The 18,857-nt window shown below is 41.6% G+C and overlaps 2 protein-coding genes across 2 annotated transcripts in view; one reads left to right on the top strand and one right to left on the bottom strand.

Moving 5' to 3' along the window:
• Positions 1-15,996, bottom strand: part of ireb2 (iron-responsive element binding protein 2) — a 72,043-nt gene extending 56,047 nt beyond the window's left edge. The window contains exon 1 of the mRNA XM_073024888.1: positions 15,921-15,996. Coding sequence (XP_072880989.1) covers positions 15,921-15,966 — 46 coding nt within the window. The 5' untranslated portion in view covers positions 15,967-15,996. The remainder of the gene's footprint in view (positions 1-15,920) is intronic.
• An 84-nt stretch (positions 15,997-16,080) lies between these two features.
• Positions 16,081-18,857, top strand: part of LOC140714463 (solute carrier family 25 member 44-like) — a 41,069-nt gene continuing 38,292 nt past the window's right edge. The window contains exon 1 of the mRNA XM_073025756.1: positions 16,081-16,486. The gene's annotated coding sequence lies outside the window, so the exon portion shown is untranslated. The remainder of the gene's footprint in view (positions 16,487-18,857) is intronic.

Below are 18,857 nucleotides of genomic sequence, written 5' to 3'. Positions count from 1 at the left end.
CATGATTAAGTCAATGGGTAGAAACAATAGTGGCGGATGTACGTGTGATACGCAACTATAGACCGATTGCATATGCTAATGCAACTAAACCAGGAGATTGCTATAAAAAATGCTGTGTCCAAGGATCGGTGGGCATCAGCGACTAGCTCAATGACTGTCTCAGCTTTGATTTGCAAATTAAAGTTTAACCCTTCTTGAAGAATCTTCTGCGTCTCCTGGTCATTTGTGGGGCACGAGAAACCACGACAGTGTACATAGTGTACATGGCAAAGCCAGTATGTATTTCCCCTAATTACCCTTGAAAGGTGGTGGAAAAAATCTGCAATAATGTGGCAGTGGGATAACAGCTGTGGCTTGCTTGTTAGACTATTTTAGAGAGAAGTTGAGAGTTGCCAGATCTGTGGTCACATATAGGCCTGCCTTGATGGGGCAGCAGCATTCTGATCTCGAGGAAGATCTGTACCCCAGATATGTATTTACAGCAGTTCAGAAAGTCTTTTTTTATAATTCTTATCATATTAACATTTTAAATTCATCTATTAGATATGGGCTGAAGTTGCAAGTAACATTTATACTAAGTTACTGTCAAGTTTTGAAATTCAGAGAAATATTTCTTTAATCATTTATCAGGTCTTTCATCAACACCAACAAAAAAGACACAAATGCAGAAATACCTTGGTGTCAAGAACATTTCAGAGCTCTGATTATATCTTACTGCAAGTCTTTATGTTCATTTAAGGCAGGCATTGATGGATTCTTAATTGGTCAGGGCATGAAAGGAGGAGGGCAAGGCATGAGGTTGGAGCCGAGGGGAAATAGATCAGCCAAGACGAAATGGTGGAGCAGACTTGATGGGCCAAATGGCCTAATTCTGCTCCCACTTCTTACGTACACACAACTCACCCAGAAGCAAATGTGTTCCCACTACACATGGCTGCCACCCAAATTTAATGCATATTAAAATACCCCTAACCCATCTTACTCCTGTTGCCTTCCATTATTAGCTGTACAGACTAAAACAACTTCGAGTGTACAGTCGGCCCTCCTTATCCGTGGGGGATTGGTTCCAGGACCCATCGCGGATACCAAAATTCGCGAATGCTCCTTATTTAACGTGTCTCAGTGCGGTGGTCTTTAGGACCCAGCGGAACCCCAGACTTTATTTAACATGTCTCCGTGCGGTGGACATTAGGATCTGGCGGCGCAACTCTGAATCCGCAGTGTTTCTGTTCACAAAAATAATCACGATTGAAAAATAAGGTGGAAGTAATAAAGTGATCAGAAAAAGGTGAAACACCATCGGTCATTGGAAAAGCATTAGACTACAGTTGGTCAATGATCGGAACAATTTTAATGGAGAATGTGAAAGGCCCTGCCCCAATGAAAGCTACAATTATTACTAAGCAACGCAGTGGTTTAATTATTGAAATATATATGTTTCTTAAGTGTTTTATATGCATAGAAAGGTAAAATATGTACTATATACTAAGAACGTTTGACTAACTGATGCTAAATAATACCAACGTACCTGTTCCGACTTCAAATCCGACTTAAAGACGGACTCAGGAATGGAACTCATTCATAACCGGGGGACTGCCTGTACTTTCAAGTCATTTCTAGATTATTTATAATACCTAATACAATGTAAATGCTATGTAAATAGTTGTTATACCGTATTGTTTAGGGAAAAATGACAAGAAAAAAATAGCCTGTACATGCTCAAGCAACGAGTGCTGGAGAGAGAACTTCCGGGTTTTCCCGATTCGCGGTTGGCTGAATCCGCGCATACGGAATCCCCGGATAAGGAGGGCCGACTGTACTAGGGTAAAAAAAGTGGTCATTACCCTCAATATGCTAATGATATGCCTAAACACTGGAAGTTGAAAGCAGTGCAGGTAAAATCAGCATCAACCTCCTGATGCTCTAAGTCACAAACTGCAGTGAATGAACAGAAGTTCTGCTCCAATGACCAACTCGCAAATCAGAGTGGTTAACAGGAATGCAGAAACACAGCACAGGAACAAGGAACAATTAGAACACCACCCCCACTATCACCTGAGCTCTTTTGCTGAAATCAATTTTACCACAATTCCAGATTCTTTTCATTCTTCTCAAACTAATCCTGATCATGATTAGGTACTTCAACAAAGTCACTAATTATGCTTAGTGAATTATTAGCAATAAAAAGTGTGAATTATTCCAAATTAATGCTGTATCAAATTCTGTGTTGTGTAATTTATTCATCACAAATGCACAGAAGAACTACGATCCACTGCACTATTTTTTTAAATTCCTTTTGGCAAATTCTCAGATTTAAAAAAAGACTTGCTTTCATACCTCACACAATCCCAGAGCATTCTAAAGCCCATCACGGCCACTGAAATGGTTCTTGCTGATGTTTAAAAACCTCGGAAATAAGTGGCTAGTGTGCTCATTAATTCAGAAGTAAATATTCACCAATATGTGTTGAATAGTTTGCCTAGTCTTCTTTACAGTAGTTCCAGGGGATATTTATATTAATCTTCATGAACAGATTGGCCACCAGTTCAATACTTCTTCTATTTAATATAATATATTTTATTATTTTTGGGGGGGGGGGGGTTTTAAGAATATGAGATATTTTTGAAAATTTGGTCACCATACTTACGAAAGATAGGATTAGATACATAGGTCCTTTGAAGATAAAATTATAGTAATTGGGGAAAGTGAAAATAAATATCAAAATTATTTTGAACTCCATGGAACATGTGGGGATCCTCCGACATCCAGGCAATCTTTCTTCTCTTTTCTTTCTTTTTTTTACTTTTTCTTTAGATAAGGGTTAAGGGGGGGAGGGTTAAGGGGAGGGGGGAGGGTTAATATCACTTTTCTTACTATTTTATTATTACATTTATTCTTGTAATTTCTAAAATTCAATAAATAAATAATATTTTAAAAAATACTTCTTCTATAAAGGACACCTCTAGTAGTGCATACAATCCCCAAATCCAGCAATGGAACATCAGCTTGGATTTTTGTGCTTCTGCCTCACAACCCTCTAACTCAGAAACAAGAATGCTATTGTGTATGCGGCAATGAAGCATAACATTTAATATTTCATTTTGACTACCTGGACTGGGTCTGCATTTTGCTATACCTCTTTCTTCACTTTGTTATTGACCTATTTTCTTTATCATAATCTGCATGGTCCTTTTGCTGCTTTTATCTTTAATTTTCAGGTCAATGTTCAGAATAAAACTGTAAACAGCTATAAATGGCCCAAATTAAATACATCACCCATGATTATTCTATGTGACCCTAAACGAGTCTGTTGCAGCATTTCAACCCGAAATGTCAACCATCTCTCTACCTCTGCAGAGGCTGCCTGATCCACTGAGTACCCGCAGCAGATTTCTTTTCGCATTTGCAGACTCATGTCTCCAGAAGTCAAGTCGATTTTGGTGGTTGTGATAAAGAGGGCAGGGCTGCAGAATGAGGAGAGTGGCTCTGCATGATTACATTCCCACCCAGCTTAGAAAAACTACACAGCCTAGAAAATGGCTCTTGAAGCAGAAAATAAACAAAACAGTGGCAGGTGCTGGAAGTCTGAAATAAAAGCACACAGAAAATACTGGAAAAAATATCAGAAAGTTAGGTGTCATCTGTAGAAAGAGAAATAGTCAACATTTCAGCTCTTCAATTCTTCACCAGAACAGATTAAGAACTAGGAGGTCTCTCAAGCCTCCTGTGCTATTTGATAAGATTACACATGATCCAACTGTATCTCTACATTTCATCTAGTTAACTGTTTCCCACAGCACCTCCCTATCCCACAACCTGAGGACAAAAGAGCAGCAGCTGCATGGGAACATCACCATTTGCAGGCTACATACCAAGTCACACACCATCCTGATTTGAAAATAAATAACTGATTCTAAATTCTGACCCAACAACACTGGGAGGGACCCTCAATAGGATCATAATTATTCAAGGAAGGAGATGAACGATGGTCTTGGCAGCAAAGCCTAGATTCTTTTTTTAAAAAGTGCCATCTTTATCCCCTTTTGTCTTATACATCAAGAATGTGCTTTAAGGAGTCTGTTTCAATCATGCTTTGATGAAGCAGATGGAGAGCGAATGATTCTCCTTATTAGGTGCACAGTGGCCTAGTGCTGCCACTGAAGTTTCAGTAACCAAGGTTCAATTTACTGCTGCCTATGTGGAGTTTGAAAGCTCTCCTTGAGATGGCACAAGCTTCTCTCTGGTGTTTCAGTTTCCTCCCACATCCCAAAGACATGTTGAGTGGTCGGCTACTGTGTTACAGTAATTACCCAGTGTAGGTAAGATGTGAGAGAATCAGGGTGGGAAGAGAGAATAGGTAAATAGGATGGGGATGGGATTGATGGAAATACTCAGAGCAAGCATAGGCATAATGGCCCAGAAGCTTCTATGTCATGTGAAAACATGAGAAAGAAAATTCTAGATTCACGAGTCTGAGAAACAAAATTATCACCTTAAACGGGCAATAACCTATTTTAAAATAGCTCTACATTCTCCCACAATAAGAAACACACTTCCCACATCTACCCTGTCAAGATTTCTCAATCTTATGTTTCAAAGAAATCTGGACTCACTCTTCTAAACTCTTAAATGGATACAAACCAAGTCTGCCCAGCCTTTTATATCAATACCCTCAGTCCAGAGATTAGTTTAACAATCTTTTGTTAACTGTATCCAACATATTAACATTGTTCCTTAAGAAAGGAAACCAATTCGTACAATACTCCAGATGTGGGCTCAGCCATCCATACTCAAAAGATCAAAAGAAACACAACCTTCCTAATTTTGCATCCACTTGCCAAAGCAAAACTTGGCAAAAGAGTAAAATTTGTCAACTCTACTAAATACACATTGCACCCTATCCAGGGAGGATCATGTTTCACTTGAGTACGAATGCTTAATTTTGATTGCTCACACTGCTACATCCCTCAACTATTTGTATCCATAGACACCACAAAATCCTATTCTGCTTCTGCTGTACCTGTTCACTGCATTGAAATCTGAAGGTAGAATTCCTCTTCTGCTTTGTTAACCTGTAGTCCATCACATTTCTCTTTAACACACACCACAAGACTAGCAGAACGCTTTAGGACTTATTTGGTTCATACTATCTGTGGACAGGTTGATCCATGATGAAAAAGAGACCACCATTGTTTTTATACTTGCAACATAAAAATATTTTCAGTATATTGCTTATAATAATTATCTTTAATTTTGGAAGCGAAGATAACAGATGAATGAACAATTTGGCTGCAAAGCCAAGCCCAGGAGATTTTGAAATCAGAACAGTCAAATGAAGATTACCTACACATTTTAGTACCTTCCAAAGTTTATGGTCAAATGAATGCAGTAACACACATATTTCCTCAAACACTGTAAAAACACAGTTTGAGGCTTCATGAAACTCCACTCTATCTGAAAAACAGATAATTAAAAATGAATATCCAATATATGTAACACACACAAAATGCTGGTGGAACACAGCAGGCCAGGCAGCATCTATAGGGAGAAGCGCTGTCGACGTTTCGGGCCGAGCCCCTTCGTCAGGACTAACTGAAAGGAAAGATAGTAAGGGATTTGAAAGTAGGAGGGGGAGGGAAAAATGCGAAATGATAGGAGAAGACCGGAGGGGGTGGTGTGAAGCTGAGAGCTGGAAAGGTGATTGGCGAAAGGGACACAGAGCTAGAAAAGGGAAAGGATCATGGGACAGGAGGCCTAGGGAGGAAAAAAGGGGGAGGGGAGCACCAGAGGGAGATGGAGAACAGGCAGAGTGATGGGCAGAGAGAGAGCAAAAAAAACTAAATATATCAGGGATGGGATAAGAAGGGGAGGGGCAATAACGGAAGTTAGAGAAGTCAATGTTCATGCCATCAGGTTGGAGGCTACCCAGACAGTATATAAGGTGTTGTTCCTCCAACCTGAGTGTAGCTTCATCTTGACAGTAGAGGAGGCCATGGATAGACATATCAGAATGGGAATGGGACGTGGAATTAAAATGTGTGGCCACTGGGAGATCTTGCTTTCTCTGGTGGACAGAGCGTAGGTCTCCCAGTCTGCGTCGAGTCTCACCAATATACAAAAGGCCACACCAGGAGCACCGGACACAGTATATCACACCAGCCGACTCACAGGTGAAGTGTCGCCTCACCTGGAAGGACTGTCTGGGGCCCTGAATGGTGGTGAGGGAGGAAGTGTAAGGGCAGGTGTAGCACTTGTTCCGCTTACAAGGATAAGTGCCAGGAGAGAGATTGGTGGGAAGGAACTGGGGGGGGGGGATGAATGGACAAGGGAGTCGCGTAGGGAGCGATCCCTGCGGAATGCAGAAAGGGGGGAGGGGAGGGAAAGAGGGAAATCCAATATATGTAGCAGTTTGATCAACCTAGCAGTTAGATTTTCTATCTTGATAAACAATTGCGCTGCCCTTGACCTTAAACAACAGCTTCAATACTGAGTGGCTAAATATTGCAACCTTGTTCTACAATATAACGTCATTCTAAATTGATTCACTCTGGAAAGTCATTTACAAATAGAGGCTCAAGGTCCAAATTCAGGTTGTTGCTGTTACAATACTGCAGATGGGCCATTCTATCCTCCTCCATCACTGGAGATTGAACCAGGTCATTGAACTCACAGCCAAGGACTTTCACCTCAGCTTGAAATCCCTTAAAAGCCAATTACTCAAATACTGTACAAAAGGCATTTTATAAACAAGACTAACACTGCAAAGCAAAACAAAAAAAGTTTGTCCTGTTTTCGAGTAACAAAACTAAGATTTGAGAGATCAGAAAAACTAAAAACATTAAAATCCTCAAATATCTGTAGAGAAATGAACATCAACTATTTCTGGATTGTTAAACAAATATATTTCCAGAGTCTGCCCAACCTACTCGGTATAAATTTGTTTTTCTAGCTTGGAATCATTTGCTTGAAAGTGTGTTCATGCTTTTATATCATTAATAGACTGCCACCACAGCCCCCGCCATACACTATTGAAGACTTGGAGCTTTTGCAAATGTGTATATTTAAATTAGATGTGATCCCTTTATTTAGCTACATTCTTTTCATTCTATCCAGAACTGTAATGTTAAGGTTAATATGTATTACATTCCCTACCCATCCCTTAGAATCACAAAATCCTGTAATTTAAGAGTTTGAAGAAAGCGAGCAGTCCTCCATGAAATGACCCAACTTTTTGGATTGATGATGTCAAATGCACCTTCAACCATCCAATTTTATCCACGTAAAATCAGGGGTATAATGTCTTGCAATCTTCCTTGCTCCTTACTGGAAACAGAGCAACGTTCACTATTAGTAAAACAAATGGGCAGTCTGTGACAAGTTAGTCACCTGTATTTCCAAAGCTTTTCCCCCACTTAGAAAAGTCAATGTAATGGCTTCTCTGTAATGATAGATGCTGAAGGCTGATTTATACTTGTGCATCGCACAAGTACACCGTACCTATGCCACAGCCTACACCATAGGGTGACGCGCACCTCCCCAAAAAAGTAACTCACGCGTCGCAGCGACGCAAACCGCAACAACTGTGACTGGTCCGCTTGGTAGCATTGCATTTCCTCCTACGCATTTCCGGTTGCTTCTTCTCCGCCATGTCCGCCATGAGAAATAGATGAACCAAATCATCAAATCTACCTGCCGACATGTGAAAATGTTTGAAATGCAAAACTAGCGTTTTGGCGCACACCAGTGCATGCTCGCTACGGCATAGAGTGACGCAGAAGTGAAAATCAGGGCTACAGTGTAGCCCGTACGCACAACTATAAATCAGCCTTAAGGCTAATGTAATAGCTGTTCATTAATGTTAACTGCTGAGGTAATGGTTTCTCTGTAGTTGCGATGTTTGGGTTATGACTAGAGATAACAAGACTTTTGGTATTCAGGGCTATCCAATGGGGAGAAATGCTATTCTTTCTTGTGTGTCTGGAAACCGGGGTTTCTTTGCTGGCTTTTGTTCGAGGAGAAGGAAGAGGAAGGGTGTGTGTGGAGAGCGCTGGTAGACCACCGGACAGCAGAGACTGGAATCCAAAGGTCTAGGGGTCAGCGACGTTTCGGCAAAGGTCACTTATGGAGGAATACCTGAGGCGTGAGCTCCAACAATTTTGTGCATGAACTATTTAATAAAAGTGGCGCCTTTTTCTTTTATATTTTGCTTCTCTACTAACCACATAGCCAAAGTAAGAGTTATAAAGTGTAATCATTTAATCGCATATTGTGTACTGTCTGATATTTTGCGTTGTGGGTTTATACTGGGGTACATTACACAGCATCCACGCAAACTTGAATACCCTGTTTGGCGGGGCCGAAAGCGGATTCCCCTAGACGAACGTGAGTGGCAAGCCTGGTGGGCTACATCTAACTTAACAGTCTCCTACAACGCTCACCACTTATCTGGTGAGCAGCAGCAGCAACAGCATATAGATAATGGTTGGGAATCCACCCACTGCCTTAAACATCATCTATCAACTGCAGGCAGTATATGAAAATACTGTAAGACTTCTCCTTACAGCACCTCCCAAATCCACAGCCTCCAGTATCCAGAAGAAAATACCTTCAGCTCCATAGGCAAAGTTGCTCTACAAGCTGCACAATATCCTGTGAACACGTGCACCCATTTCTTCAGCAGTCCTGTGACTATGCTGTAGAATTTCATACCAGTGTTATGAAAGTAACCGTACCACGTTACTTGCATAGGCTACAGACAGCCCACAACTAACTTTGAATAGGCAATGAATTTTGCGCTTATTGCTCAAGAAACAGATACCATAAACTGATCTTTAGGTATAAGCCTAAACACAAACTCTGGGTAGCACAGTGGTGTGGGGCAGGCTGCCTCACAGCTCAAGCTTGGCCTAAATGGAGAAATGCACATTTTCCCTGTAACTGCATGGCCCTCTGACAGTTACACTAGTTTCCTTCCACATCCTAGGTTCATTAGTCAATTGCAAATTACCCCAGCTGAAGGAGGGAGAATGGAGCATCAAGGGATTGGGCTTGCAGCTGGGGGAGTGGGATTGATGGAAATGCTGATAGCTAGCCCATACTCAGTATCCATGACATGTTTACTTTTCAGCAGCACTGTGTGGACAGCTGCTAAGGATGGGAATCTTGTCTAAGGCACAGGAACACAGAGCCAATCTACAACTTCAAAAATCTCCAATGAAGAACAAATTCAACACAGTATCCTTTAAATTACCATTGTATCGCCTTTCCTGCTAAACTCTATAACAGTGGTCACAAACCTTTTTAAGCCCAAGATCCACTACCTTGGCCTTAGTGAAAGGTGAGATCGACTCCAAATTGATTAGTACCGGAGCAGAAAAGACCGGATGTAAAACCCCGCAACCAGGAAGTAGAAATAATGCATAAGCACCAGGGGTACCCACCCTTTTTTGCACAGTATTGACAATATTCTTGCAGACCGGCCGACGGGGGGGGGTTTAAACACGACCTTCGCAGCTCTCGGCACTTAGCTGCTGTCCTGCCCTGCTCACGTTTTTTCCGCCGAAAAAACTCAACGGGTTCGTCTTTAAGTGCAGGGTGCTTGGACTCAAGGTACCGAAGCAGTTTTGAGGGCTTCATTGCCGCATTAGACAGCCTCCAGGCCCGAATTTCATCCTCTGCCCGCCCGCCGCCAGACACCCTGGCCAGGTGCGGCTGGTCATGCGTGGGGTGAGAGGACAAGGTCAGAGCTGGAGGTCCCCGTGCCAGGGCCGTGGCGGTTGCAGTCCGGACAGAGCGACCAACTGAGCAAGGAGAGCGAGAGGCCCGTGCCCGCCCCCCCTGTAGGATCTATCAACCGACAAAAGTTTGTTTCAGTAGATCGCAGCGAGGTAGCTGCTCTGCTACTTACGAAACTTTGAGCCCGAATTAGGTCGTCTGCGAATATTTTAGCACCAGATTCCCCACGAACATTCAGTGTGCTAAACAGGTTCAGAGGCGGCGCCCATCTGTCCGCGCTCCGGCCCTGTAGCATCGGGTCTTCCTGTCAGCCGCGCGTTTAGGCATCTGATGACCTCACATGAGTTCAAGTTCAACAGTGGCTGTGACAGGGAATGAGGAAAGGTTCAACTGACTCATATTTTTTCCTCACGGCCCGGTGGTTGGGGACCACTGAAGTACACTGTGTAGTGCGGGGGACCTACGCGCATGCGCACTGGGCAGAAAGAACGGAACGAAAACCTCACAACCCGGAAACAATCTCTCAACAGTATTTGTGTATTTATTTTTCACCTTTTTTCAGGATCTACTGGGAAAGTCTCAAAGATCAACCAGTTGATCGAGATCGACGTGTTGGCAACCACTACTCTATAACCACTCCTTTTATGAATGCAGTGGGACATACTGGGACCAGTACATTTTGGCCCAATCAAGTGGCTGCCCCAATTAGCTCAAGTATATTAACACATACTGGTTAATAAATTATATATTTAAATGAAAGAACAAATTAGACACTAACAATAGTACTACAGTACTATAAAACTGTATTAGTTCCTAATAGTTATGGGCAGAGGAATTTATCCACTGTACACAATGAACAAAATTAGTGTGGACGTCCAGTGTAGGTAATTGCATGCCTTCATACAATGTTATCAATGATTGCATCCTCCAAATCTTCATTTTCATTATAACATTTAAGATGATTGCTGATACCTTCAAATTCTTTGAAGTTCCTAACTTAAAGTAATGAAAACATTTTACTTTCAGTTCTAGCCATTTCTGGCAAATTCAAACCTGAATGCATGAAACTACAGTGAGGAAAACAATTCTGAATTGTCTTACTGCTTATTCCTCCCAAATGTCACTGACAAAAATCACTGCTTTGAATGCAAACACAACTGATACTGTTTAAAACTGATCGCTCTAAGCACAGTGTAGCATCTAACGGCTACACAAGTATGCACAACTGATGCTAGTTAGAACCTGTTCTGAAACAGTCTCCTGCCTCAATTAAGCAGCAGTGTCCCAAATAAACAAAGGGAATTCTGAAGTTTTCTTGGTTAGTTTTTGTTCTTTAAGAGTTGTCCCTAATAAGCGTCCACCCCGATCAACCGATGGCCCAAATAACTAGAATCAACTGCATTTACATTAAACTGCTGGCTCTAGTGGACTGCTTATGCACTTCATAGTCAACAGAAAATAAAACAGAGAAATGTGCAAACTGTTAGGATGATTTTGATAGATGATTTAGTGGTGTAGAATGGTCTATATAATTCTACTAACAAGCACTCAGTAGTCAAAATACCCAATATAATTTTTAAATACTTCTACAATTGTTTCAACTTTTCTTTTCTCCTTTTTATTTGTCATTACAAATCTATTTGTTTTGCTTTTGCAACATTACTAGGATGCTTGATGAAACAATTTCCATTATATTCAAATATATTTATTCAAATACAATGGATTTGCAATTTGCAAGACATTGGGATCAGTATATTTTGGCTCAATTAAGCAACTGACCCAATTAGCCAAAGCTCCATGGAAGTAGTTAAAAAGGTATTAAAAAGAAGGCAAACTACCATTTAACTGAGTAACAAATTATGCATTTAAATGAAATACAGAACAAATTATAAAACTGCAAATACTAGTATGGTACTATAAAATTGTGCATTAGTGATTGATGGAGGAATTCATTCAGTGTACACTGTCGTGCTCTTTTAATTGACTGTAAATGTACAAAATCAGCGTAGCCACCAAGTGCAGATAATGGACTGCCTTCATACAATGTTTTCAACCACTGCGTCCTCCAAATCTGAATTTTCATTGTAACATTCAAGCTGATTGCTGGTACTTTCAAATCCTTCGTAGTTCCTAACTTGTTGGAAGTAATTAAATAATTCCATTTCCACTCCTGGCTATTTCTGGCATCTCCAGCCTGAAGGATTGAAACCGCAGTGAGGAAAACAATTCTGAATTGTCTTACTTCTTATTTCTTGCCAATTATTACTGACAAAACTCATTGCTTTTGAACACAAACTCATGCAACTGACGCTGTTTAAAATCTGTTTGCCTAGTGCTTAATGAACACAGAAATGCATGCAACTGATGCTAGTTAGAAACCGTTTAGTCAGTCTCCTGTCCCAATAAAACAGCATAGTGTCCCAAATAAACAAAGGGATTCTCAGCAGTTTGCTTGATTAGTTTCTGTTTTTATGAGTTGTCCCAAATAAGTGGCTGTCCTAATTAATTGATGGCCCAATTAAATGGAATCTACTATACTTCCTCCTCTGACACACACAATACCCATAAGAATCTGTTTGAAATCTAGTGCATTAGTCTTGTGCTTCTGTTCTCTAAAAACACTCAGATTTTCAATTTCTCCAGTTCCTTTTTGAAAGGCATGACTAAACCAGTACTGGACTTAAAGACAGTGCATTGTGTCAAATAAATTTTCCTTTTATTGTGCCTCCACCTCCCCTTGATCTTAACTCTTCAATCAAGGAAAAGGTTTATCTACTTTAACTAAACCTTTTTTAATCTTCAGAGTCAAACACTGACCTCAGCGTTCAATGGTATTACCACTCGAGTATCGCTCACCATCATCTTGGGAGGAAGTGGGGGTGTCAGTACTGAAAGAAACTCAACTGTACCAGCAACACTAGTGGATATGAAAGCAGATAAGAGGCTAGGTATCCTATAGCCACTGATTCACCTTCTGATACCCCAGAATTGTTCCAGCAGGTATCTACAAGGCACAGGTCACCTCACTACAGGAAGGATGTGGAAACCATAGATAAGGGTGCAGAAGAGATTTATAAGGATGTTGCCTGGATTGGGGGGCATGCCTTACGAGAATAGGTTGAGTGAACTCGGTCGGCTTTTTTCTCCTTGGAGCAACGGAGGATGAGAGGTGACCTGATGAAGGTGTATAAGATGATGAGAGGCATTGATCGTGTGGATAGTCAGAAGCGATTTCCCAGGGCTGAAATGGCTATCACCAGAGGACACAGGTTTAAGGTGCTTGGAAGTAGGTACAGAGGAGATGTCAGGGGTAAGTTTTTTTTTTTACGCAGAGAGTGGTGAGTGCGTGGAATGGGCTGCCGGTGATGGTGGTGGAGGAGGATACAATAGGATCTTTTAAGAAACTCCTGGAGCTTAGAAAAATAGAGGGCTATGGGTAATCCTAGGTAATTTCCAAGGTAAGGACATGTTCAGACCTGTATTGTACTGTAGGTTTTCTATGTTTCTAAGTCAGGATTGCATTGGAATTCGCCCCAACTCCCTGTTTGAGCTCAGATCCAGCAGCTCTCCAGAACCTTGAAACCATCCAGGACAGAATACCTGCTTTTGTAGCCCAGATCCAAAATATTCATTTCTTCCACCAACACACAGTGGTTGCAAGGCAACATCATAGGAGTTTGCGAAGATTCTGCATGTCATCTAAAATTTTGACAAACTTCTATAGATGTGTGGTGGAGATTATATTGACTGGTATGGAAATACCAATGCCCTTGAATGGAAAATCCTACAAAAAGTGGTGGATACGGCCCAGTCCATCATGGTAAAGCCCTCCCCACCACTGAAACGTTGTTGCAGGAAGACGGCATCCATCATCAGGGACCGCCACCACCCAGGACATGCTCTCTTCTCGCCGTTCCCATCAAAAGGTATAGAAGCCTCAGGACTCACACCACCACTCTCAGGAACAGTTATTTTCCCTTAAACATCAGGCTCTTGGGTCAGAGGGCATAACTTCACTTGCCCTGTTACTGAAATACTCCCACAACCTATGGACTCAATTACAAGGACTCTTTATCTCACATTCTCAATACTTGTTGTTTATTTATTTATTTATTGTTGTTGTTTCTTTCTTTTTATATTTTCAGTTTGTGGTCTTTTGCACGCTGGTTGAACGCCCAAATTGGTGCAGATATTCATTATGGATTTATTATGGATCTATTATGGATTTATTGAGTATACCTGCAAGAAAATGAATCTCAGGATTGTACAGGGTGATATATATGCATTTTGATAATAAATTTACTTTGATCTTTGAACATCTATAAAGTGCAAAGTAATTACCTTCCTACGCTACTTTAACAGCACCTCCCAACCTGTGACCTCCAACATCAAGGAGCACAGGCTTAGACACACAAAGAAAACACAAGGTTCCCCACCAAATAACACGTCATTTGGAAATATAGTGCCATTCTTTCACTGTCACTGTATATAAATTTTGGAATAAGCTGCCAACACTGTGGTTGAATCTTCATCGAACAGAAAATTCTAAAAAGCAACTCAGCACCACCTTTACAGCAGCAGTTAGTGAAACGCAATGAATGCTCATTTACCAGAAACACCCAGGTCCTTAAAAAAAAAATTATGAATTATAAAATACTGATATTTGACTATTAAAGTGAAAATTGTATCAAAAGAGAGAGGCCAGACTAAGAGTGGTCCACTGGTCCTAAGAGTGTTTCAGATCAGGGCTAACAACACTGAATGGTAAAACAAAATTGTTACAATAACAGCAATAAAGAATCCATCTACACCTGAGTGTGTTGGTATTCCTGAAGCTTCACCCAGGATTTGCATGACTGCCAGTAGTGAAAAGAGAGAGAAGCTCATGATGAAGGAAATCCTTAACAATGCCAGAGATGGAGGACCTTCATTTCTCCCCTAAGTGCCAGCTGTGTAACTGGCCGTTAGTAAGTTGTAAAGATCTAGCCAAAAGGTTTACAAATTCCAAGCTTTAGAGACATTCTACCTAAAACCAAGAGAAGCAATAGTTGCTGGACTGGGTCTCAATTTTACATTGATCTGTGTTCTTCTACACAATAACAGTCAGAAAGTTTAAAGCAATCTACCTCGATGTTCAAGCATCCAGAAAAGACAAAATGTCCATCATTTGTACAGAAGAGTTGTACCTTCCCAATTTTTTAATAGGTTAGATATGAATTATAAATATGATTTCTGTGCTTTCATTCAAGAACATAAAGAATAAAAGACCTCAGTTGGATTTCTTTCATACTTTTGTGATTTCATGCCACATTGCTCATAGTGCAGAATTAACTCTACCACAATGGTAGCTGCTATCCTCAGTGAGTAATTCTATTCAGAAAACCAAGCAACTTATTAAAAACAATTCAGGATCAGCACAAGAGAGAAATTAGCTATGATGGTTATAAAAAATAATGGTAAGAGCAGCATTTCTTGCTCCAAGTAAAGCATTTTAAATGTATTATTTTTCAGCATATCACAGAAGGTACATCATGCCAGTTCTCGGTGAAGCACCTTCCAGCCCCAGCTCCTGTGCCCTTTCAAATGTTATCTTGATTTTTGTGCCCTATGTACTTGTGGGACATTATCATGGTCATTTCCAAGTCCTAGCCTTGGTAATGTCCATAATGTCTTATCTGGTTCAGTTAGGGGACTGTCAAAGATCCACAAACAATCGCCAATGCAGGTGGAAAATGGTCGCATTTGGGATTACATAAAGTGGATTTAACTTCGATTAGAACAGAGAAGAAAAGGCCTGTCTTATTCAAGTAGGCAAGCCTGCACATTGCAGCTCAGCGGATGTTGTGAGAATGAACAGAGTGTGGCCGGATTAGACTACCGTCGGCCTCTTAAGTCCATCAGATCGCACTGACCGTCGGTCCCCCTCCCACGGGCCCGGCACCGGCCCTGCTCCTGTTCCTGCCCCGCTGCCCCTGCCCTTGGCTCGCCCCGTCCCGACATCACCGCCTGCATTCAATTCAGCCCAAAGCACCGTCCGGTCAAACGGCACCCGAAGGGAAGAGCGCGACACCCCCGCGCCCTCGCGATCAATTCCCAAGCTCTGAGGCACTCGAGGTGAGGTGGAGTACGTTGACGATACCACCATCACCCCCAACCCGACCCCTACCACCAGCAGCAGTCCCTACCTGCCGTAGCAGCCGCCATCGTTCCATCCAAGCAAAGCACGGACATCCGCACCTCCCAACACCCAGCATTCCCATTGGAGCTCAGCACCAGCCAATCGCAGTGTGATATCCGAGCCCGCCTAGCAACCCGCCGAGCGTCAAATATTCAGCGTAATGAACGGACGCCACGGGCTTTAAACATGGAAATGTCTGCTGGAGAAAATCTCTGGTATGACTTTTTTTTAAAATGCTCTGAGTGGAGGAACTTTCGTCTGACAGGATTTTGACGTCTGATACTCGTCCTATAGGTAAGGAGGCTGGTGGTGACAAGCCTGGTGAGGCTTGGTGTATCTTCGCCCTTCTCAGCAGCCGTCTGCTCTCGTCACCTTCAACTGTTTCAGTCCCTGTGCTGTTGGGAAGGGAATTCCGGGACTTAGATCCAGCGACGAGAAAGGAATTCGATCAAGATGGTGCCCGATTTGGAGAGGGAGCCTGTTGGCGAAATTCTCTAGTCCGACTGTCCTCCTATCTGCAAGATACGCCTCCCAGGCTACTAGAGGAGTGCAACAATTTCGGCGTTGTATTTGGTAGGTAGTACAACCATATTACAGTACACGAGAAGTAGGAGTAGGCCAGTCGGCTCCATGAACCTGCTGCTTCAGGTGATGTGACTGACCTGTCTTGGCCTCGATTCCACTTTTCTGTTCTCAGCCTATAATGTGGTGAAACGATTTGCACTCTGAAGTAACCCTGTTCATGTACTCTGTACCCTGTCTAATAAAAGCAAGTATCCCATGTGCCATCATAACCAACTTATCTACCAGGGCAGGTACTTTCAGGTCTCTGCACTGCTCTTTTGGTTCCCATACTCTGGGACAGACTTTCAAAGATTTTCTGAAATAGGAGATTTCTTATTTTAAACCTGTGACCACTAGATAACTCCATTGGGGGGGGGGGGGGGGGGGAATCATCTCAATATCTACCCCTTAAGTCCCCTTAAGAATTTTATCTTTCTGTAAGATCACTGTTTATTTTCCTAAGTTCCAAGAGTATAGACCCAATCTGCTCATAGATTCTTCAAATGTCAATCCAAACATTCTAAGAATTAACCAAGTGAACCTTAAATGTGTAGATCGGATTGGCAATTCCCTTTATATACTGATGCATCTGATTTTAGCTTCTCTCTCTCAAGCTGCAGGGTGAATTCTATCATATTGTGATTACCATCTCCTCAGGGTTCCTTCACCATAGACTTCTTAATCAAATCAGATTCATTACATTACACCCAATCTAGAAATGCCTTTTCCCTCGATGGGCCGAATGTCCAAATTCTGCTCTTGTGGTCTAAAATGGTATGCAGGACTCCAAGTGCAGTTTCACTACCAGTGCCCTGTAAAAGCGCATTAAAAATATTCCATTTTATACTCCACAAAGGCCAACAATTTATTACCTTCCTCATGCCATGCTGTACCTGAATACTAACTTCTTGTGTTTCATGTACTAGGATCTCCAGATCCTTTTGTATAGCAATGCTTTGCAGTCTCATTCCACTTAATTGTTTCCCATTCTTCCTCTTAAAGTGGCAAATTGTACTCTATCTGACAACTTCTGTCTCATTCAATTAGCCTATCCCTTTGCTGACACTTTATGTCCTCACAACTTGCTCATTGTCTCACTGTGGTGGTGGGACAATTCATTTTTTTTCTAGTGGGTGGAATACCAACCAAGATAACTGTTTGTTCCTAAATTTAGTTGAACTACTCCAATTGTTGTTTCATCTGTGTTCATCCAAGTAAGTGGAGACTATTCCATTACAATCCTGACTTGTGCCCCTCCATTGCTGACCTTGTGAGAAATCAGGGAGTCCTCAAGACAGCAGATAATGTTCAATACTATATCATGCCTCCTCTAGATATGGCCGTGATATGCACCAGCATCATCAGGCATAAATAGGGTTGGTATTGTCAAAGGTTGCCCTAGAAGCTCTTCAACAGAAATCGATAAGAATTAGGTCATTCAGCCCATTGAATCTGCTGTGCCATTCAATCATGTGGCAATTGGTTCCACAGATTCACTACGCTCTGGTGAAAGAAATTCCTCCTCATCCCTGTTCTAAAGGGGCATCCTTCTATTCTAAGGCTGTGCTTTCTAGTTTCACTCTCTGGAACACTCTTCCCATGTTCACTCTATCTAGGCCTTACAATATTTGATAGGTTTCAATTATTTCCCCTCATTCTTTTAAACTCCAGTAAGCACCAGCACAGAAGCTTCAAATGCACCTCGTGTTAATCCTTTCAATTCTGGGATCAGTCTTGCAAAATTTCTTTGGATCTTCTCCAATTCTGGCACACCCTTTCTTAGATATGGAGCCTAAAACTGCTCACAGTACCTCAAATGTACTTGACCATTGCCTTATAAAGCCTCAGCATTACATCCTTGCTTTTATATTGTAGTTCTTGGGAAATGAATGCTAATGTTGCATTTGCCTTCCTTACTAGTGTCTCAACCTGTAAGTTAACCTTTAGGGAAACCTGCATGAGGACTCCCAATTTCCTTTGCTCCTCCAATTTGCGAATTCATTCCCTGTTTGGAAAACAGTCTATGCTTTCATTTCTTCTTCCAAAATGTATGACCATACACTTCCTTACATTGTATTCCATCTGCCGCTGTATGTTATCTGAAGGAAGCACTTCAGTTTATTTGTCATAGTTTACATTTCTGTATTTGTTGGTGACTTACACCCATTGACTAATATTGGAAATGAAGGGTCTGTTTACACACAGCAAGATTTCACATTAAGCAACATAATATTAACAAAATAATTTGTTTCATTAGTATTAAAACGTAGAGTACAGAACAGTACGGGACAGGCTCCTCGGCCTACAATATTGTGCCGACCTTTTAGCCTGCTCCAAGATCAATCTAACCCTTCCCTTCTGCATAGCTTTTCATTTTTCT

Source organism: Hemitrygon akajei, chromosome 21, assembly GCF_048418815.1.
Source record: "Hemitrygon akajei chromosome 21, sHemAka1.3, whole genome shotgun sequence".
Classification (NCBI taxonomy): Eukaryota; Metazoa; Chordata; class Chondrichthyes; order Myliobatiformes; family Dasyatidae; genus Hemitrygon; species Hemitrygon akajei.
Note: the sequence above shows the minus strand (reverse complement) of the source record. Positions and strands in the feature narration are given on the sequence as shown.